The sequence below is a fragment of the Oncorhynchus clarkii genome, chromosome 20 (assembly GCF_045791955.1).
Source record: "Oncorhynchus clarkii lewisi isolate Uvic-CL-2024 chromosome 20, UVic_Ocla_1.0, whole genome shotgun sequence".
NCBI classification, from domain to species: Eukaryota; Metazoa; Chordata; class Actinopteri; order Salmoniformes; family Salmonidae; genus Oncorhynchus; species Oncorhynchus clarkii.
In genome coordinates this window covers 42,591,845-42,614,013 of record NC_092166.1, presented here as the reverse complement: position 1 = coordinate 42,614,013, position 22,169 = coordinate 42,591,845, and the positions used below count along the sequence as shown (strand labels likewise).

At 47.0% G+C, this 22,169-nt stretch overlaps 1 protein-coding gene across 1 annotated transcript; it reads right to left on the bottom strand.

Annotated features, from left to right (window-relative positions):
* Positions 1 to 3,452: 3,452 nt before the first annotated feature.
* LOC139377090 (epidermal growth factor receptor substrate 15-like 1) lies at positions 3,453 to 8,967 on the bottom strand. The gene is made up of 5 exons (XM_071120129.1): positions 8,920 to 8,967; positions 8,222 to 8,316; positions 7,463 to 7,535; positions 4,028 to 4,189; positions 3,453 to 3,584 (listed from the first exon to the last, which is right to left on the bottom strand). The coding sequence occupies exons 1-5, from the start codon at positions 8,965 to 8,967 to the stop codon at positions 3,453 to 3,455; spliced, it is 510 nt and encodes a 169-aa protein (XP_070976230.1).
* Between the last annotated feature and the right edge of the window lie 13,202 nt (positions 8,968 to 22,169).

Sequence of the window (22,169 nt, the reverse complement as noted above, 5' to 3'; positions counted from 1 at the left end):
TTTGGGGAGTCTTGTTTTCAGATTAGCCTTGTTAAAATCCCCAGCTACAATGAATGCAGCCTCCGGATAAATCGTTTCCAGTTTGCAGAGAGTTAAATAAAGTTTGTTCAGAGCCATCGATGTGTCTGCTTGGGGGGGGATATATACGGCTGTGATTATAATCGAAGAGAATTCTCTTGGTAGATAATGCGGTCTACATTTGATTGTGAGGAATTCTAAATCAGGTGAACAGAAGGATTTGAGTTCCTGTATGTTTCTTTCATCACACCATGTCACGTTGGCCATGAGGCATACGCCCCCGCCCCTCTTCTTACCAGAAAGATGTTTGTTTCTGTCAGCGCGATGCGTGGAGAAACCCGTTGGCTGCACCGCTTCGGATAGAGTCTCTCCAGTGAGCCATGTTTCAGTGAAGCAAAGGACGTTACAGTCTCTGATGTCCCTCTGGAATGCTACCCTTGCTCGGATTTCATCAACCTTGTTGTCAAGAGACTGGACATTGGCAAGAAGAATGCTAGGGAGTGGTGCACGGTGTGCCCGTCTCCGGAGTCTGACCAGAAGACCGCCTCGTTTCCTTCTCTTTCGGAGTCGTTTTTTTGGGTCGCTGCATAGGATCCACTCCGTTGTCCTGTTTGTAAGGCAGAACACAGGGTCCGCGTCGCGAAAAACATATTCTTGGTCGTACTGATGGTGAGTTGACGCTGATCTTATATTCAGTAGTTCTTCTCGACTGTATGTAATGAAACCTAAGATGACCTGGGGTACTAATGTAAGAAATAACACGTAAAAAAACAAAAAACTGCTTAGTTTCCTAGGAACGCGAAGCGAGGCGGCCATCTCTGTCGGCGCCGGAAGTTTAATTTGGTGTATTTGGTGTAAGAAGTGTGAGTCCATTGTCCCATCTTGCCTGGTGTCAACAGTGCAGGCTGGTGGTGGTGGTGTAATGGTGTGGGGAATGTTTTTGTGGAAAACATTAGGTTCCTTGATACCAATTGAGCAACATTTGCATGCCCAAATAATTCAGGCTGTTCTGGAGGCAAAGGGGGATACCTAATAGACTGGCCAGTGAGTGTACAGTCCTTGCCATATAATTAAAATAGTTTCAGAATTGTTCAAATAATATTGTGTTCCAATAATGCTATGGATTCAATAACTATTTGTTGTGTTAGAAATATAAGCACAAACATTCAGAACATATCAAGATAATGCACTATTGCAGCAGTTTGAAGGGGTCTGATTTGAAGGGGTCCTTTGTCTGGAAGGGGTCTGCTGCTAGTGTTGATTTGTTGCTACTAAACGTGGCTAGCTTCGATTTGAAAGAGTCCTCCTGGAAGATTTTATTTTTATTTTACACATGTGTAGGTAGTGCACCAAAACATTACTTCTCAATCTCCAACTCTGATACGAGCATTGAATAAAAATGTATCATTTCTGTCAGGTGTGAGAAACAGAATGTGATGTCAAACTAAACGCATAGTGAGAATTCCACATGAATAGCCTGTATATAATATATATTTAAGTAAGCCAAGCTCCTTCCTGTCTTGGGTGGTATTTACTTAATAAGGAAAATCATAGCAATACGTATTGCAAAAGAAAAGGACAAAAAGCATTTCTTATTGGACTTCAGGTAGTCCCTCCCTGATTGTCAGTTTTCTTCCGTTTGGTGCCTAATGAACAAGTCCCTGGTACTGGGACAACACTACTCACCATGGCTCCAAAGCCTTTTCACTCTTCGAGAAACCTCCTTCACTCATGTCAGCCATGTTGGTCATGCTGCCAGCGTGTGTCTGGCTGTGTGTCCCGTTCAGAGAGTTGTTGTATTGCTCTATAGTCTTAGTCACCTCCTGAGACAGCTTACAACGAGCCTGCACAGACAAAAGACTGTCAGGACGACAATATAACAGCACTGGACCTTCTTGTGAAAGGGTCCCATCTAGAAAACACCTCTAAGCTTTACCTTCTAGTCACTATAGGTATAAGCAATATGGGGAATATTTAATTTATACTGAGCAAAAATATAAACGCAACATTTAAAGTGTTGGTTCCATGTTTCATGAGCTGAAATAAAAGATCCCTGAAATTGTCCATACATACCAAAAAGCTAATTTCTCTCAAATGTTGTGCACAAATGTGTTTACACCCCTGTTAGTTAGCATTTCTCCTTTGCCAAGATATCCACCTGACAAGTGTGGCCTATCAAGAAGTTGATTAAACAACATGATTACACAGGTGCACCTTGTGCTGGGGGACAATAAGAGGCCACTCTAAAATGTGCAGTTTTGTCACATACTACACTTTGGAAGGAGTAGGCAAATAGAATGCAGGAATGTCCACCAGAGCTGTTGGCAGATAAATTATCATAAAATGATCTACCGTACATCCAACCGGCCTCACAACCGCAGACCACGTGTATGGCGTTGTGTGGGCGAGCGGTTTGCTAATGTCAACGCTGTGAACAGAGTGCCCCATGGATGCGGTAGGGTTATGATATGGACAGGCATAAGCTACGGACAACGAACATAATTGCATTTTATCGATGGCAATTTGAACGCACAGAGAAACTGTGACGAGATCCTGAGGCCCATTATCGTGCCATTCATCCTTCACCACCACATCATGTTCCAGCATGATAATGCCCGGCCCCATGTCGCAAGTATCTGTACACAATTCCTGGATGCTGAAAATGTCCCAGTTCTTCTATGGCCTGCATACTCACCAGACATGTCACCCATTGAGTATGTTTGTGATCGACGTGTACGACAGCGTGTTCCAGTTCCAGCCAATATCCATCAACTTCGCACAGCCATTGAAAAGGAGTGGGACAATATTCCACAGGCCACAAACAACAGCCTGATCAACACTATGCGAAGGAGATGTGCCGCGCTGCAAGAGGCAAATTGTGGCCACATCAGATAGTGGCTGGTTTTCTGATCCACACCCCTACTTTTTTTAAGGTATCTGTGACAAACATATGCATCTCAGTATTCCCAGTCATGTGAAATCCATAGATTAGGGTCTAATGAATTTATTTCAATCGACACATTTCCTTATATGAACTGTAACTCGTTGAAATTGTGGGATGTTGTGTTTATAATTTTGTTTGTATAGCATTAGAAGGAACATTTCCTTTTTCTGGATGGACATTAAAGGTATATTCTACTCCAAACTTAACACTACCTTCATTTAATACAACATTTGACTATTTCCTGATCATGAGTTATAGTATCTCTTTCCCCGTACCTTGTTGATCTCATTCTGTGTGGCCTTGAGGGCCTTGATAATGCTGTCTAGCTGCATGCGTCATATTGTACCCTAATCTAAACACTAAATTAAATTATACCAACATAGTTTCTAGACTATATCCTGATAATGACCGATGCGCTCTCTCTCTCAAGCTTTCCCCGTACCTGGTTTATCTCGTCCTTGATGATGCTGTCCAGCTGCATGCGTCCAGCCTATAGGCTCTGTTCTAGCTGGGTCTCGTCCTGCTGTAGTCTGTTCAGGTCAGACTTGGTACGGTTTAGCTCGTCCTCCTGAGTATGAATGTCAGACTCCTGGCTGTGGATCTGGGTCTGTAAGGATGAGATCTGGAAGGAGGGAAAAGAGGAGGAGAGTAGAATGTATGGGATTGAGAAAGAGGGGGAGGCAGAGATATAAGATGGGTAAGAAAGAATTAAAAAGTCGAGAGAAAACGAGAGATGAGAGACAGGGAGAGAAAGACAGACACAGAAAGTGTCATAATTACTCATAAGACAGCTCAAAAAGAGACCACTATCCAAGCTTCAGGAACCACATGAAAATTAGATATGATAAGTGCTAGTGACAGCCTAAAACTGGGGACATGACTTTTTCCTGGCCCTGCCAGGAGTTCAGGAAAAACTCCTGGCCCTAATGATGAGATCAAACCTGTTGCTAACTGACAGCAACAGGAGTCATACAGTACATCAATTAGATGTTATAAGCCTCTATAAGTGGGGACAATAGTTTTTCCTGTTCAGACCATAATAATATAAGTGTGTTGCTAACTGACCAGTGTGGACTCGTCCTGACACTTCTGCCTGACGTTGTTGAGCATGCCCTCCAGCTTGTTCCTCTGTTGGTCCTTCTCTTCCATCCTATCCTGGACATCCTGCTTCTGGGACTCCAGGTCTTGCAGACCACTGCTCTCACGGTCCAGGTCACACTGCATCTCCTGAAGGGCAAACACCAGAGCAGAGACATATATATTTATATAGAGACAATCATTAAAACTGAGGAGTTAGCTCAGGGCTCTCCCGGTCCAGATCACCGTGGATCTCCTAATACAGAGTTCCCCAATAGGTGGCCCACGGGTGATTTTATTTGGCCCCCCAAGTTTTCTGAGCAATGTTGTTGAACATAAGACTGTGTGAATTCAAAATTAATTAAAATATCAGTTTTTGTCTAACACATCTGCACACAATACCCCATAATGACAAAGTTAAAACGTATTTTTAGGAATTTTTTCACATTTATTGAAACATTCAAATTACATAAGTATTCACAAGTCAATACTTTTTAGAAGCACCTTCGGCAGACATTACAGCTGTGAATCTTTCTGGGTAAATCTCCACACCTAGACTGTGCAACATTTGCCCTTTATTATTTTCAACATTCTTCAAGCTGGTTGTTGATCTTTACCAGACAACCATTTTGGTCTTGTGTTTTTGGTTATTGTTTGGCTGAAAGGTGAATTCCTGTCCCAGTGTCTGGTGGAAAGCTGACTGAACCAGGTTTTCCTTTAGGATTTTGCCTGTGCTTAAGTCTGTTCCATTTCTTTTTTTAATCCTGAAAAACTCCCCAGTCCTTAATGATTACAAGCATACCCATAACATCATGCAACCAACACTATGCTTGAAAGTATGGAGAGTGGTACTCATTAATGTGTTGTATTGAATTGGCCCCTATAACATAACAATTTGAAAAAAAACTCCCTTGTCGTTGATCTGTATTTGAAATTCACTGCTCAGCTGAGGGACCTTACATACAGTGCCTTGCGAAAGTATTCGGCCCCCTTGAACTTTGCGACCTTTTGCCACATTTCAGGCTTCAAACATAAAGATATAAAACTGTATTTTTTTGTGAAGAATCAACAACAAGTGGGACATAATCATGAAGTGGAACGACATTTATTGGATATTTCAAACTTTTTTAACAAATCAAAAACTGAAAAATTGGGAGAGAGCATTTGTGAACAGCAGTTTTCAGTTCTTTCCACAGATTCTCAATTGGATTCAGGTCTGGACTTTGACTTGGCCATTCTAACACCTGGATATGTTTATTTTTGAACCATTCCATTTTAGATTTTGCTTTATGTTTTGGATCATTGTCTTGTTGGAAGACACATCTCCGTCCCAGTCTCAGGTCTTTTGCAGACTCCATCAGGTTTTCTTCCAGAATGGTCCTGTATTTGGCTCCATCCATCTTGCCATCAATTTTAACCATCTTCCCTGTCCCTGCTGAAGAAAAGCAGGCCCAAACCATGATGCTGCCACCACCATGTTTGACAGTGGGTATGGTGTGTTCAGGGTGATGAGCTGTGTTGCTTTTACGCCAAACATAACGTTTTGCATTGTTGCCAAAAAGTTACATTTTGGTTTCATCTGACCAGAGCACCTTCTTCCACATGCTTGGTGTGTCTCCCAGGTGGCTTGTGGCAAACTTTAAACGACACTTTTTATGGATATCTTTAAGAAATGGCTTTCTTCTTGCCACTCTTCCATAAAGGCCAGATTTGTGCAATATACGACTGATTGTTGTCCTATGGACAGAGTCTCCCACCTCAGCTGTAGATCTCTGCAGTTCATCCAGAGTGATCATGGGCCTCTTGGCTGCATCTCTGATCAGTCTTCTCCTTGTATGAGCTGAAAGTTTAGAGGGACGGCCAGGTCTTGGTAGATTTGCAGTTGTCTGATACTCCTTCCATTTCAATATTATCGCTTGCACAGTGCTCCTTGGGATGTTTAAAGCTTGGGAAATCTTTTTGTATCCAAATCCGGCTTTAAACTTCAAGAACGTTTGCTGTGTCTGTCAGTGTAGTGTGCAGAGTATGGAGGCGCTACCAGGAGACAGGCCAGTACATCAGGAGACGTGGAGGAGGCCGTAGGAGGGCAACAACCCAGCAGCAGGACCGCTGCCTCCGCCTTTGTGCAAGGAGGAGCAGGAGGAGCACTGCCAGAGCCCTGCAAAATGACCTCCAGCAGGCTACAAATGTGCATGTGTCTGCTCAGATGGTCAGAAACAGACTCCATGAGGGTGGTATGAGGGCCCGACGTCCACAGGTGGGGGTTGTGCTTACAGCCCAACACCGTGCAGGACGTTTGGCATTTGCAAGAGAACACCAAGATTGGCAAATTTGCCACTGGCGCCCTGTGCTCTTCAGATGAAAGCAGGTTCACACTGAGCACATGTGACAGATGTGACAGAGTCTGGAGACGCCGTGGAGAACGTTCTGCTGCCTGCAACATCCTCCAGCATGACCGGTTTGGCGGTGGGTCAGTCATTGTGTGAGGTGGCATTTCTTTGGGGGGCAGCACAGCCCTCCACGTGCTCGCCAGAGGTAGCCTGACTGCCATTAGGTACCGATATGAGATCCTCAGACCCCTTGTGAGACCATATGCTGGTGCGGTTGGCCCTGGGTTCCTCCTAATGCAAGACAATGATAGACCTCATGTGGCTGGAGTGTGTCAGCAGTTCCTGCAAGAGGAAGGCATTGATGCTATGGACTGGCCCGCCCGTTCCCCAGACCTGAATCCAATTGAGCACATCTGGGACATCATGTCTCGCTCCATCCACCACAGACTGTCCAGGAGTTGGCGGATGCTTTAGTCCAGGTCTGGGAGGAGATCCCTCAGGGTACCATCCGCAACCTCATCAGGAGCATGCCCAGGCATTGTAGGGAGGTCATACAGGCACGTGGAGGCCACACACACTACTGAGCCTCATTTTGACTTGTTTAAGGACATTACATCAAAGTTGGATCAGCCTGTAGTGTGGTTTTCCACTTTAATTTTGAGTGTGACTCCAAATCCAGACCTCCATGGGTTGATAAATTTGATTTCCATTGATAATTTTTGCGTGATTTTGTTGTCAGCACATTCAACTATGTAAAGAAAAAAGTATTTAATAAGAATATTTCATTCATTCAGATCTAGGATGTGTTATTTTAGTATTCCCTATTTTTTTGAGCAGTGTATATAAAAATAAGAAAATCATGTTTGGACTGCACTGGGCCTTTAAGCTAGTATCAAGGAAGCATCATGCAAATGCGGCCCTTGAAGACTAGAGCTGCTCATCCCCAATTCCAGGTGGAATTGTCACCTTATTGGTAACAGCATACAATCCTCTCAGATCTAGGGATGCATAGGGTGTAGGAGCAAGGGTTTGATTTTGGAACCATGGATTAAATGGGACATCTCTAAAGACAGTCAATTCCTTGGAGTCTCACCTGCACCTCATTGTTCTTCTGTCTGATGCCTTCCTCCTTGTCCCTGATGTCCTGCTCCAGAGTGTACTTCTCCCTACACCACACACACACACACACACACACACACACACACACACACACACACACACACACACACACACACACAAGCTTGGTGAGAAGATGATATCAAATGATACATTTCTATCCCCACCAAATACTTGGAGAGTAGTTGACTAGTTGAATCAAGCACACTAGTGCTTGGTTGGAAGACAAATGTGCACTATGGGGTCTGCGAAGTATAGATTGAGAAACACTGCCCAAGCCAATGCTACAAGCTGCAACAGCTGAACAGCACATAATGCTTACGTGTCATTAGGTTACCTGTGTATTCCAGTGTATTAAGGATAGAGTGCTGAGGAGACAGTGTGAAGAGAACAGTGTTTACAAAACACACATCAAGGATAACCACCAGGGCATCACATAGGAGATCAGTTGAGCTGGAAAAACCAGGGAGAGTGTCTGTGTCCCAAACACTCGAGGCAACTAGAAGATATCTAAACCTGTTGAGACCGCTCTTCACACTGGGCTAAGAAGCAAATTGCAGAGTGAGCATACTCAGAGCCACTAAGCCCAGTGCTCCATCAAATCTAGAATTGGGGCTGGAGAAATGTAATCACTCACCCATTCAATAAGATTCCCACCTCTTTTAGAAGGAATGACAAACAAAGATTTCCTCCATGAACAGGGGGTTAGGGTTAGAGGGGTTGGGGCGGAGCTCACCTCTGTAGCTGGGTGATTTCCTGACTTATGTCATCCAGCTCTTTGGTGTCTGTCTGGTTAGCTGACTTTGTAGAACTGCTGCTGTTCTGAGGGGACTGGGAAGAGGGTGGGGGGAGGGATGGCGAGAGGGAGTAAGAGAGGGGGAATGGAGGGTAGAGGGAATAAGAAGGGAGAGAGAGAGAAGAGGAAGACAAGGGAGAGGGGTAAAGGGATAAGAAGGGTAGGGATATGTGAGGAAGTGTAGATAAATAATGGGATAATGAGAGGGGGTAGAAAATGAGGGAGGATAAGAGGTAAGGAAAGGGAAACGAGTGTGTCAGGGAGGTCAGTTCTGCTCAGAAGGACAGAGAGCTCAGTAAGAGAAAGGAAGAGAGGAGGGAACCTCAATCAGAGAGAGAGAGAGAGCCTCCACAGTGAACTGAATCAGCCCTACTGCCAGAGGTCATTATGAGGTGCAGACAGTGGTGTTACCACTCTAGACTACCACAAGGTGGCAGTGTTCACCATGTAAACAGTAACATCAAAGGTGAGGCTTGAAATCTGAGAAGTCTTTCGTTCCTTCCTTGGCATAGGTAATAAATAAACAATACGTCATGATAGACAACAGGAAATACATTTTAGAAATCTAGTATTGTACAACGGGAATCATAGAATGGTACTAATACAACACAACACACGCAGGGCAGCTAGCTACTCACTCTGCGTATGTGAGCTAATACCGCGAGTTCCGGTCCAACTCCAGCCATAAGCCCAGTGTATCTCTGAGAGACACTAGAGAAAGGTTGAAGACATAGCAGTCAGGGCTAAATAATAAAAGCAAAGGTTGAAGGCAGAAAACGAAATAGGCCAAAATAATATACAGCCGACTGCAGGTATGAATCTCAGACAATAATTCAAGACAAAGCATCAATTCCCAAATATGATCAGTGGAGGCAGCAGGCCTATAAACATGACAGATAGAGTTGGCTAAAGCACAAATGGGAAAGTAAAGGTCTTTGAGAGAGTTTTAAATACAGTACAGTAATGCTACATAAAGGAGGAGCTGGGCAGATGGTACAGAGTGAGGGATGAGGACAAGAAAGGGGAGAGGGGTTGGGGAGAAGGGGTAACTCACAGGAATAGCGTCAGGGCCAGCCCACCCATTAAACAGGATTAGGCGACCACCTAGTGTGGCAGATTGATGAGGGCGGTATTTTCTGAGCTAAACTGACCAAGCACACTTCCAACAGCAGATAACACCTTATACAATTCTGCCCAAAAACAATGAAAACTTTTCTCACTCAGTCGCATATGGGCTATTTAGGTGAGCGCTGCCAAGGATAAGCAGTGACCACTTTGCCAAAATCAAGGCTGACAAAATATTAATCTTGTCCATGCCCAACTTGCCTCTCCTGGGTGCTGTGAAAAGAAGCAGGGCTGTGGTGCTCCACCAAGGCTCAATTCATCTAACATAAATCATGTAGCCTACAGTAGAAAGAGTAGTAGCCTACAGTAGCCTACAGGCTGGAGACAATATGAATAACAATGTTATAAAGGGGGGGGGGGGGGGCTAGGGTTAGTCTGTTATATCTGGAGTATTTCTCCTGTCTTATGCTGTGTCCTGTGTGAATTTAAGTATGCTCTCTCTCTAATTCTCTCTTTCTCTCTCTCGGAGGACCCCAGTCTCCCCAGTCCACCTAGAGATGGCAGGAGCGGTAGAGATACTCTGAATGATCGGCTATGAAAAGCCAACTGACATTTACTCCTGAGGTGCTGTGTCACGACTCCGACCGAAGGTGGCTCCCCTTCCCGTTCGGGTGGCGCTCGGCGGTCGTCGTCGCCGGCCTACTAGCTGCCACTGATTATTTCCTCCCCCTCCCTTATGTGTTCATTGAGTGCACCTGTTTTGAATTCTGTATAATTAGTGAGGCTTTATTTAGTCAGCCGGCCCGCCTGGTTCCTTGTGCGGGATTAATTATTGTGACCTTCTGTGTTGTGTAAACTTGTGTGCACGTCTGTGAGTTACGTGCTTTCCCATTTCGTGGGTCTTTTCTGGACCGTTTAAGTCCCCCTGTTTGGGGCGTTTGTTTTGTTTACGCCCTGTGTTTTCGTGGGGTTGGCTTATGTTCACCGTTGTGGTGCATTAAAATAGCACTCCCCTGAACTCTCTGCTTCCTGCGCCTGACTTCTCACCCACTACACTCAGAACGTTACAGAATCCCGCACCCTGAGGAATGGAGTCAGCAGGAGCAACAGCCAATCCCCTCCCATCGATGGAGGAAAGGGTTCTACATCATACCACCGTTCTCCATCGGATCGGAACGGCTATGGATCAAGTGATGGAGAGAATGGACCGATGGGAGAGAAGTGGTCTCCTCTCTCCACCTTCGGCTCCCCCCCCTCAGGACTCCCCATCTCCCGACTCCAGCACCCTCCGTCTTACGCTCCCGAGGGTCTATGATGGAGCGGCGGCGGGGTGCCAGGGGTTCTTACTCCAGCTGGAACTGTACCTAGCCACCGTCAGACCCACTCCCTCGGGAGCGGAGAGGGTGAGTGTCCTCATCTCCTGTCTCACGGGTCGTGCTCTGGAGTGGGCGAACGCAGTCTGGAATGGCCCAGACTCAGCGAAGGAGCACTACCCAGAGTTTTCCCGCCGCTTCCGCGCAGTGTTTGACCACCCTCCAGATGGCCGAGCAGCGGGAGAGCGACTATTCCATCTCCGGCAGGAGAAGAGGAGCGCCCAGGATTACGCGTTGGAGTTCCGGACCTTGGCAGCAGGATCTGGGTGGAACGACAGGGCTCTTATCGACCATTACCGGTGTAGTCTCCGGGAGGACGTCCGCAGGGAGCTAGCGTGTCGGGACACCGCTCTTTCCCTGGATGAGCTAATTGACATGTCCATTCGACTGGACAATCTGCTGGCTGCCCGCGGGCGTTCGGAGAGGGTCCTGTGTGTTCCACCACCCAGCACCGTCACTCCCGTTCCGATGGAGTTGGGAGGGACTGTGCCGAGGGGTACCGGAGGAGGAGGCTCCCTCTGCACCAGCTGTGGTCGGAGAGGACACACGGCCGATCGGTGCTGGGGGGGTCCGTCTGGGAGTCGAGATGGCAGGCGGAACATTTCTCGATCACCCCAGGTGAGTCAGCACCAAACTCACCCAGAACCCCCTGTTGGTCACATGTTTGTCTTGATTTTTTTCCTTAAATTTTTCCCCTCTTCCCAGCATAGGGCGCTAGTCGATTCAGGCGCAGCTGGGAACTTTATGGACCGCGGACTCGCTATTAAATTAGGTGTTCCGCTTGTGCCGATAGATTCTCCCTTTCCCGTGCACTCCCTAGATAGCCGGCCATTAGGGTCAGGGGTGGTCAGGGAGACCACGGTTCCACTGGACATGGTAACGCAGGGGAATCATAGGGAGCGTATCAGTCTCTACATTATTGATGCGCCTGCGTTTCCAGTGGTGCTAGGGATTCCCTGGCTGGCCCGGCACAATCCTAAAATTTCGTGGAGACAGGGGGTTCTCCAGGGGTGGTCAGAGGAGTGTTCTGGAAGGTGTCTGGGAGTTTCCATCGGTGCCACGTCGGTGGAGAGTCCAGACCAGGGTCCCACGGTGTGCATTCCCCCCGAGTATGCCGATTTGGCAATCGCTTTCAGTAAAAAGAAGGCGACTAAATTACCACCACATCGACCGGGAAGGGATTGTGCGATAGATCTCCAGGTAGACGCTGCGCTTCCCAAGAGTCACGTGTACCCATTATCCCAGGAGGAGACGTTGGCTATGGAGACATATATCACGGAGTCTCTGGGACAGGGGTACATTCGGTCCTCCATCTCACCCGTCTCCTCGAGTTTCTTTTTTGTGAGGAAAAAGGAGGGAGGTTTGCGTCCGTGTATTGATTATAGAGGTCTAAATGCCATCACGGTGGGATTCAGCTACCCACTACCTCTCATTGCTACGGCAGTGGAATCATTTCAGGGAGCGCAGTTCTTCACAAAATTGGATCTCAGGAGCGCGTATAGCCTGGTGCGTATTCGGAAGGGAGACGAGTGGAAAACCGCATTTAGTACCACATCGGGCCACTATGAGTACTGCGTCATGCCGTATGGGTTAAAGAATGCTCCAGCCGTTTTTCAATCCTTTGTAGACGATATTCTCAGGGACCTGCACAGGCAGGGAGTAGTTGTTTATATCGATGATATTCTGATCTACTCAGCCACTCACGCCGCGCATGTGTCTCTGGTACGCAGGGTGCTTGGTAGACTGCTGGAGCATGACCTATACGTCAAGGCTGAGAAGTGTGTGTTCTCCAAACGAGCCGTCTCCTTTCTGGGTTATCGCATTTCCACCTCGGGGGTGGAGATGGAGGGTGACCGCAGTAAGGCCGTGCGTAATTGGCCGACTCCGACCACGGTAAAAGAGGTGCAGCGGTTTTTGGGTTTTGCCAACTACTACCGGAGGTTTATCCGGGGTTTTGGCCAGGTAGCGGCTCCAATTACCTCACTGCTGAAGGGGGGTCCGGTGCGGTTGCGGTGGTCAGCAGAGGCGGACGGAGCTTTCAACAAGTTGAAGGCGCTGTTCACGGATGCACCCGTGTTGGCCCATCCGGACCCCTCTCTAGCATTCATAGTGGAGGTGGATGCGTCCGAGGCTGGGGTGGGTGCCGTGCTATCACAGCGCTCGGGTACGCCACCAAAACTCCGCCCCTGCGCTTTCTTCTCGAGGAAGCTCAGCCCAGCGGAGCGTAACTATGATGTGGGTGACCGGGAGTTGTTAGCGGTGGTCAGGGCTCTGAAGGTGTGGAGACACTGGCTTGAGGGGGCTAAGCACCCCTTTCTCATCTGGACCGACCACCAAAATCTGGAGTATATTCGGGCAGCTAGGAGACTGAACCCGCGTCAGGCAAGGTGGGCCATATTTTTTACCCGATTCCGGTTCACTTTATCGTATAGACCGGGCTCCCAGAACGTGAAAGCGGATGCGCTGTCCCGCCTTTACGACACAGAGGATAGGTCCACCGAACCTACTCCCATCCTTCCCGCCTCAAAGTTGATAGCACCGGTGGTATGGGAGGTGGACTCGGACATCGAGCGGGTGTTACGGGCTGAACCCGCGCCTCCTCAGTGTCCGGCGGGGCAGAAGTACGTGCCGCTTGGTGTTCGGGACCAACTGATTCGGTGGGCTCACGTCCTACCCTCCTCGGGTCACCCTGGGGTGAGGAGGACAATAGGAAGCCTTCGGGGGAGGTATTGGTGGCCTACCTTGGCTAGGGACGTTAAGGTTTATGTCTCCTCCTGTTCAGTATGCGCCCAGAGTAAGGCTCCTAGGCACCTTCCTAGAGGGAAGTTACAACCCCTCCCCGTTCCACAACGGCCATGGTCACATCTATCCGTAGACTTCCTGACCGATCTTCCCCCGTCTCAGGGGAACACCACGGTTCTGGTGATTGTGGATCGGTTCTCTAAGTCCTGCCGTCTCCTCCCGTTGCCCGGTATCCCTACAGCCCTACAGACTGCGGAGGCATTATTCACCCACGTCTTCCGGCACTACGGGGTGCCGGAGGACATCGTTTCTGATCGGGGCCCCCAGTTCACGTCCCGAGTATGGAGGGCGTTCATGGAGCGTCTGGGGGTCTCGGTCAGCCTGACCTCCGGTTATCACCCCGAAAGTAATGGGCAGGTGGAGAGAGTAAACCAGGAGGTGGGTAGGTTTCTGCGGTCGTACTGCCAGGACCGGCCAGGGGAGTGGGCGAGGTACATCCCCTGGGCCGAAATGGCCCAGAACTCACTACGCCACTCCTCTACTAATGTGTCCCCTTTTCAGTGTGTGTTGGGGTACCAGCCGGTCCTGGCACCGTGGCATCCGAGCCAGACCGAGGCTCCTGCGGTGGAGGAATGGGTACAGCGCTCCAAAGAGACCTGGAGGGCCGTCCGGGAATCCCTTCAACAAGCTAGTGGACGGCAGAAAAGGAGTGCTGACCGCCACCGCAGTGAGGCCCCCGTGTTTGTACCGGGGGACAGGGTCTGGCTCTCGACCCGAAACCTGCCCCTCCGCTTGCCCTGCCGGAAGCTTGGGCCGCAGTGTGTAGGGCCTTTCAAAGTCCTGAGGAGAATAAACGAGGTGTGTTATCGATTACAACTCCCTTCCTATTATCGTATTAACCCCTCGTTTCATGTGTCTCTCCTCAGGCCGGTGGTAGCTGGTCCCCTACAGGACGGTGAGGTGCCGGAGGTCCCTCCTCCCCCTCTGGACATCGAGGGGTCCCCGGCGTATACGATACGGGCCATTCTGGACTCGAGACGCCGGGTGAGGGGCCTGCAGTACCTCGTGGACTGGGAGGGGTACGGTCCGGAGGAGAGGTGCTGGGTACCGGTGGGGGACATTTTGGATCCGTCAATGTTGAGGGATTTCCATCGCCTCCATCCGGAGCGCCCTGCGCCTCGTCCTCCGGGTCGACCTCGAGGCCGGTGTCGGCGCGCTGCGGGAGCCGCGCGTCAAGGGGGGGGTACTGTCACGACTCCGACCGAAGGTGGCTCCCCTTCCCGTTCGGGTGGCGCTCGGCGGTCGTCGTCGCCGGCCTACTAGCTGCCACTGATTATTTCCTCCCCCTCCCTTATGTGTTCATTGAGTGCACCTGTTTTGAATTCTGTATAATTAGTGAGGCTTTATTTAGTCAGCCGGCCCGCCTGGTTCCTTGTGCGGGATTAATTATTGTGACCTTCTGTGTTGTGTAAACTTGTGTGCACGTCTGTGAGTTACGTGCTTTCCCATTTCGTGGGTCTTTTCTGGACCGTTTAAGTCCCCCTGTTTGGGGCGTTTGTTTTGTTTACGCCCTGTGTTTTCGTGGGGTTGGCTTATGTTCACCGTTGTGGTGCATTAAAATAGCACTCCCCTGAACTCTCTGCTTCCTGCGCCTGACTTCTCACCCACTACACTCAGAACGTTACATGCTGACTTGTTGCACCCTCGACAACCACTGTGATTAATATTATTTGACCCTGCTGGTCATCTATGAACATCTTGGCCATGTTCTGTTATAATCTCCACCTGGCACAGCCAGAAGAGGACTGGCCACCCCTCATAGCCTGGTTCCTCTCTAGGTTTCTTCCTAGGTTCTGGCCTTTCTAGGGAGTTTTTCCTAGCCACCGTGCTTCTACACCTGCATTGCTTGCTATTTGGGGTTTTAGGCTGGGTTTCTGTACAGCACTTTGAGATATCAGCTGATGTAAATAAAATAAATACATTTGATTTGGGGGGCGGCAGGTAGCCTAGTGGTTAGAGCGTTGGGCCAGTAACCGAAAGGTTGCTGGATTGAATCCCAGAGCTGACAAGGTAAAAATCTGTCGTTCTGCCCCTGAACAAGGCAGTTTAACCCACTGCTCCTAGGCAATCATTGTAAATAAGAATTTGTTCTTAATTAAAATAATTTGTTCTTGTTAAATAAAAAAAGTTATGACAAACTTGTGTCTCCAATGAAATAGCCTAAATGGCGCCCCTATCAAATAAAAATGCGCTACGATTTGAATATGACATGTTAACAAACACCATATCCTTAAAACATGACAGGTCAAAATAAAATGGACAATATGGAATGACTGGTGTCCGGCAGTTTCACTCCGTGGGCTAAATTAAAACATAAATCAGTTGTAGGACTTTCGTTTGACAAGCTGATCATAGCGCAGAAAATACTTCTGCATTTCCGGCTGTATAAACACATTGATTCTGATTGCAAATAAGCTCAAAATAACTCCAGATAAACTTGGGTAGCTGATACGCAGACCTTAAATAGCCAAATGACATCTTAAGCTTTGGTTTTTACAAAGGTAAAAACATTCATAAAATTGCATTGTGGGCCGACACTGTAGGCCCTCTATTCTAGTTTTGCTGGGATTTTTTTGTCTCGCCTAGGACGGCATATATAATACTAGTGCAGACAACTAGACATAGACATAGACAATAACCCACGAAATACCCAAAGAAGATGGCTGCCTAAATATGGTTCCCAATTAGAGACAACGATAAACAACTGCCTCTAATTGAGAACCAATCTAGGCAACCATAGACATACATAAACACCTAGATAGTAAACGACCCAATAAACCTACAAAACCCCTAGACAGTACAAAAACACATACATCAACCATGTCACACCCTGACCTAACCAAAACAATAAAGAAAACAAAGAATACTAAGGTCAGGGTGTGACAAATACACTGAAAACAAACTTAAAGATACCAAAAACAACAATTTAGTCAAATCAACGTGGCTTTCCATGGTACTGATTTCTGTGTGTGTGTGTGTGTGTGTGTGTGTGTGTGTGTGTGTGTGTGTGTGTGTGTGTGTGTGTGTGTGTGAGTGTGTGTGTGTACACTCAAGTAAAAATAATAATACGTTGACTCACCCTAATTGTAGACTAGTTAAACGCCAATGCCATCCTCTCTTTCATGTTGGCAAAACGGTCTATGGCTCAGTCATAGAGTACGCTATTAGTTTTTGTTGTCATAAACTAACTAGCTAAAATGCTTGCTAGCCTAACTTCTTTGCATGAGCAACAATGAACCAGCTAAGTTAGCTAGCTAGTTAACGTGAACCTACTAGGCTACATCTAGGCTACATAGTCAACTTCAATCATCTCAGGCCAGTGGCACAATATATGAATTCATGGTTAGATGAGAATCGCCTTCATAATCAATGGCCTGTACAAAGAATTAAGTCAAAACCACAAGTCCAAATTCCCAACGCTATCCATGGCATAGGAAAGGATTGATTTAGCAAGGTAGCTACTGCAGGACATTAACACAAGCAGACCAGAAACAGACACATTTTTCTGACAATGATGATGTGTTGCTTAAGATGTGATTTGATTGGTGGAAGCCAAATTCAAACCAGCCATACTTTTTTTTACCACCTTTTTCTCCCCAATTTTTTGATTACAATCTTGTCTCATCAATGCAACTCCCCAACTGGCTCGATAGAGCTTCTTAACACCTGCTCGCTTAACCGGAAAGCCAGCTGCACCACTGTCAGAGGAAATACTGTTCAACTGTCTGCCGAAGTCAGCCTTCAGGCGCCCGGCGCACCACAAGGTGTCGCTAGAGTGCAATGAGCCCAGTAAAGCCCCCCGGCCAAACCCTCTACTAAAAAAATGGTCAAATTGTTCCCAATTGTGCACCGCACAATGGGAATCCCGGTCACGGCCGGTTATGACACAGCCAAACCCCAGGCTGTAGTTACGCCGAAACACTCTGTGCCTTGGACCGCTGTGCCACTCAGGAGGACCATGTCATACTTTTTTGTTCCAGACAGCTTCAGATAAATGGGCTACACATACTGAGACAGAGGGGTGCTGTCTCCCTCACTCGGATGATTTCTCAGGTGAGATTTTGCCACTTGCGAATTGACAGACAGTTATGAAGACACAGAGAGACTAAATATAAATAATAATAATTAATTTTTTGGGGTCAAATATTTGTGGAAGCCTGGTTTCCCTTGACATACACGCCAATGGCCAGGAGTTTCCTGTTTGCGATTCATGATGAAATGGAGATGTGTGGAAATATTAGCGGGAAGACATTTCATTCGGTGTCATCGTGTCAATACGATTTTTTTTAATTGTTTTTTTTAAATATGCCTATCATATTCAAATAACCAATGAAATACATTTGTATTAATCATTTTAAAAAGCTTCAATTATTTACCTGTGAATAAAGTAATGAAATGAAGATGAAATAAATGATTTAACCATTTAATAACCAGACCGTCATACAAACTAGGCAACATTTTTGATGCACAACTAAACGTGTTGCTCTATGCTGTCAACATGCCTACAAGCAAGCCAGTCTTGGCGGCCGAAGCGGCACGTGGCAAGTTGCTGCTGTATACTCTATATGGGCAGTCATGGACTTCAATGGGAGAAGGGTGGCGGGCGGCAAAACACAAGCAAGCGGTTCATGGTGCTGGCTCCCGTGAGAGGCTTGGCACTCGAGATGAAACAAGCTGAGGTCTTGAGTGGCTGCCACGCATGGTTGACCAATGAGCAGAGTTAATCTTGTCAACCAATCAACAATGTTTTAATGACAATATCAAATCAAATGTTAGTCATCACATGCACAGAATACAATAAACCTTACCGATAAATACTTACTCACAAGCCCTTAACCAACAATGCCGTTTTAACAAAACTGATCTGTTTCACCTGTCTTTGTCCTTTGTCCTTGTCTCCACCCCCCTCCAGGTGTTGCCCGTCTTCCTCTTTATCTCATACCTGTGTTCTCGGTTTGTCTTTTGCCAGTTTGTTTTGTTTCGTCAAGCCTACAGCGTTTTCCCCATGCTCCTGTCTTTCTCTAGTTCCTATTTTCTAGCTTTCCCAGTTTTGACCATTCTGCCTGCCCTGACCCTGAGCCTGCCTGTCGTTCTGCACCTTCTCACACCACTCTGGATTACTGATATCTGCCTGCCCTGACCCTGAGACCGACTGCTGTTCTGTACATTTCTGTCTCTGCTCTGGATTACTGACTGCCCTTGACATGTCGTTGCCTGCCCCCCAGTTATTGTAATAAGCTTTTGTTACTTTGAAACTGTATGCATCTGGGTCTTCTCCTGATGAGTGACAGTACGAACTGGCCATGACAGACCCAGCAGACTCGGACCAGCTCCACAACACTGTCTCCTCCCAAGGAGCCACTATTGGAAGACACAAGGAGTTGCTTTGTGGGCTTATGGAAGGGTTCCAGTCCTTGGCCGAACGCCATGACTGTGCATTGAACGTATTGCTGGGAAAATTCTGTGCGTTGTCTGTCAGGCAGCCTTCCACGACAGTAACCTCCCAGCCCTTAGAAACCCAGCTGTTAGCAGCACGGCTTCCCTAGCCACCCTGGTTTCTCAAGAACCCCACTTACCTCCCCGGAATGGTTTGCTGGCGAGTCGGGAACCTTGTGCAGTGTTCTCTCATCATCGAGCTGCAGCCTTCTTCCTTCCCCTTGGACCGCACAAAGATAGCGTGCCTGAACACGCTGATGTCCGGGAGGGCTCTAACCTGGGTTACGGCCATGTGGGAACAACAGTTGGCCATATGCTTCAGTCTGGAGGAGTTCGTGGAAGAGGTGAAGAAGGTTTTTGATTCTCCATTGTCCAGGAGAGAGGCTGCCCAGAAGTTACTCTAGCTTCGGCAAGACTCCCGCAGACTAAGCTGTGAATTTCCACACGTTGGCAGCTGAGAGTGCCTGGAAGCCAGAAGCGGTGTTCGACATATTCCTGCACAGATTATCGGAGGAAGTAAATGACGAATTAGCATCCCGGGAACTATCAACAGATCTTGACTCACTCTTTGCCTTGACCATTTGGATCGATGGGCGGCTACGGGAATGTAGGAAGGAGAAGAGGTCCGACTCCACTCGCCCACCCAAGGATTCCATCTAGCCTCCGAGGCATCCCGGAAGTCCCCGACGTCTCCGTTGTCGAGAGGACACGAGGCTACCCGAGTTCTCCGAAGTCTGCCGATTCACCTCTTCCCGAGCCAATGCAACTTGGCAGAGCTAGACTGTCACCAGCATAACGTCTACACCGGATTCACACAAAGAGTTGCCTGTATTGCGGGACTACTGGTCATTTCGTGTCCTTCTCCAGGCTCACCGGTAGGGGTGAGTACTCTGGAGGGCCATGCGAAGAACTTTTCCTCTCCCCTTACTCACACCCCTTTCCATGCGATCCTGCTGTTGGGGAACCAGTCAAAATCTCTCTGGGTACTCATTGACTCTGGGGCAGATGAGTGTTTTTTGGATGGTACCCTGGTGTCAGTGGTGGACTGGTTTTCCAAAGCCGCCCATTTCATTCCTCTCCCCAAGCTCCAGGGTCCTAAGTTCTCGTCCCGGTTCTGGAAAGCGTTCTGCACACTTATTGGGTTGTTGGCCAGCCTGTCCTCTGGGTTCCACCTCAGTCCAACGGCCAGTCAGAGTGAGCAAATCCAGACCTGTAGACAACTCTTCGCTGCCTTGTCTCCGCCAACCCCACCACCTGGAGCCAGTAACATGGGTTGAATACGCCCGCAACACCCTCCCCTGCTCTGCCACCGCAGCTCTCACCTTTCGAGTGTTCCCTGAGTTATCAGCCCACGCTCTTCCCGGAGCAAGAGGAAGAGGTCGGCATACCCTCGGCCCAGACATTTGTCTGCCACTGTCGTTTGCTTTCCCCATCTCCAAAATCATTCGCCCCTCTGCTGTTCGTCTTCTGTTGCCACATACCCTCCGTATACATCCCACTTTTCATGTGTCTAGGATTAAACTCACACCCCGTGACTTTTTCCACAGTCTGAATTTAACATTTATTAAATTGAGATTTATTGTCATTGGCCTACATACTGTACAATACCCCATTATGTCAAAATGGAAATATGTTTTTCTACTTTATTTCAAATGAATACAAAATTAGAAGCTGTAATATCTTGAGTGAATAAGAATTCAACCCCTTTGTTTTGGCAAGCCTAAATAAGTTCAGGAGTGAAAATGTGCTTAAGTCACATAATAAGGTGCATGGACTCACTCTCGTGGATGGCACCCTTCTGATTGCGGAAGACATTTCAGTTTAAGGCAATCAGTTATACAACTGATTAGGTATTCCCCTTTCCCTTTCCTCTGTGAGCAATAATAGTGTTTAACATCATTTTTTAATGACTACTTCATCTCTGTACCCCAAACATACAATTGTCTGTAAGGTCCCCCAGCAGTGGTGTAAAGTACTTAAGTAAAAAATAATTGAAAGTACTACTTAAGTAGTTTTGGGGGGTATCTGTACTTTACTATTTATATGTTTTGACAACTTTTACTTTTACTCCACTGCATTCCTCAAGACAATAATGTACTTTCTACTCCAAACATTTTCCCTGACACCCAAAAGTACTCATTACATTTTGAATGCTTAGCTTGACAGGAAAATGGTCTAATTCACACACTTAGAGAACATCCTATCTCATCCCTACTGCATCAGATCTGGTGGACTCACTAAACACAAACGGTTTGTTTATCATCAATGTCTAAGTGTTGGAGTATGCCCCTGGCTATCCGTAAAATAAAAATTAAAACAAGAAAATGGTTTGGAGCCATATAGTTTGCTTATTATACGGTATTTGAAATGATTTATACTTTTACTTTTGATACTTAAGTATATATTAGCAATTACATGTACTTTTGATACTTAAGTATGTTTATAACCAGATACTTTCACTTTTACCTCAATAGAAATTGACTCAAGTATCTTTACTTTTACTCAAGTATGACAATTGGGTACTTTTTCCACCACTGTCCCTCAGTCGCGCAGTGAATTTCAAACACAGATTTAACCACAAAGACCAGGGAGGTTTTCCAATGCTTCGCAAAGAAGGGGACCTATTGGTAGATGGGTATAAAAAAAGCCAGATATTGAATATCCCTTTCAGCATGGGGAAGTTATTAGATACAAAGATACAGGTGTCCTTCCTGACTAATTTGCCAGAGTGGAAGGAAACCACTCAGGGATTTCACCATGAGACCAATGGTGACTTTAAAAAAGTTACAGAGTTGAATGGCTGTGATAAGAGAAAACTGATGATGAATCAACAACATTGTACTTACTCCACAATATTTACCTAATTGACAGAGTGATAAGAAGGAAAAATGTACAGAATAAAATAAAATAAAAAACATGCATCTTATTTGCAACATGGCACTAATGTAATATTGCAAAAGAATTGGTAAAGCAATTAACTTTTTGTCCTGAATACGAAGTGTTTTCTTGGGGAAAATCCAACACAACACATTAATTACTGAGTACTACTCTCCATATTTTCAAGCATAGTGGTGGCAGCATTATGTTATGGGTGTGCTTGTAATCGTTAAAGACTGGGGAGTTTTTCAGAATGAAAGAGAAACCGAATGGGGGGGTGGGGTGAAGAAAATTCCAGAAGAAAACCTGGTTCAGTCAGCTTTTCTCCAGACACT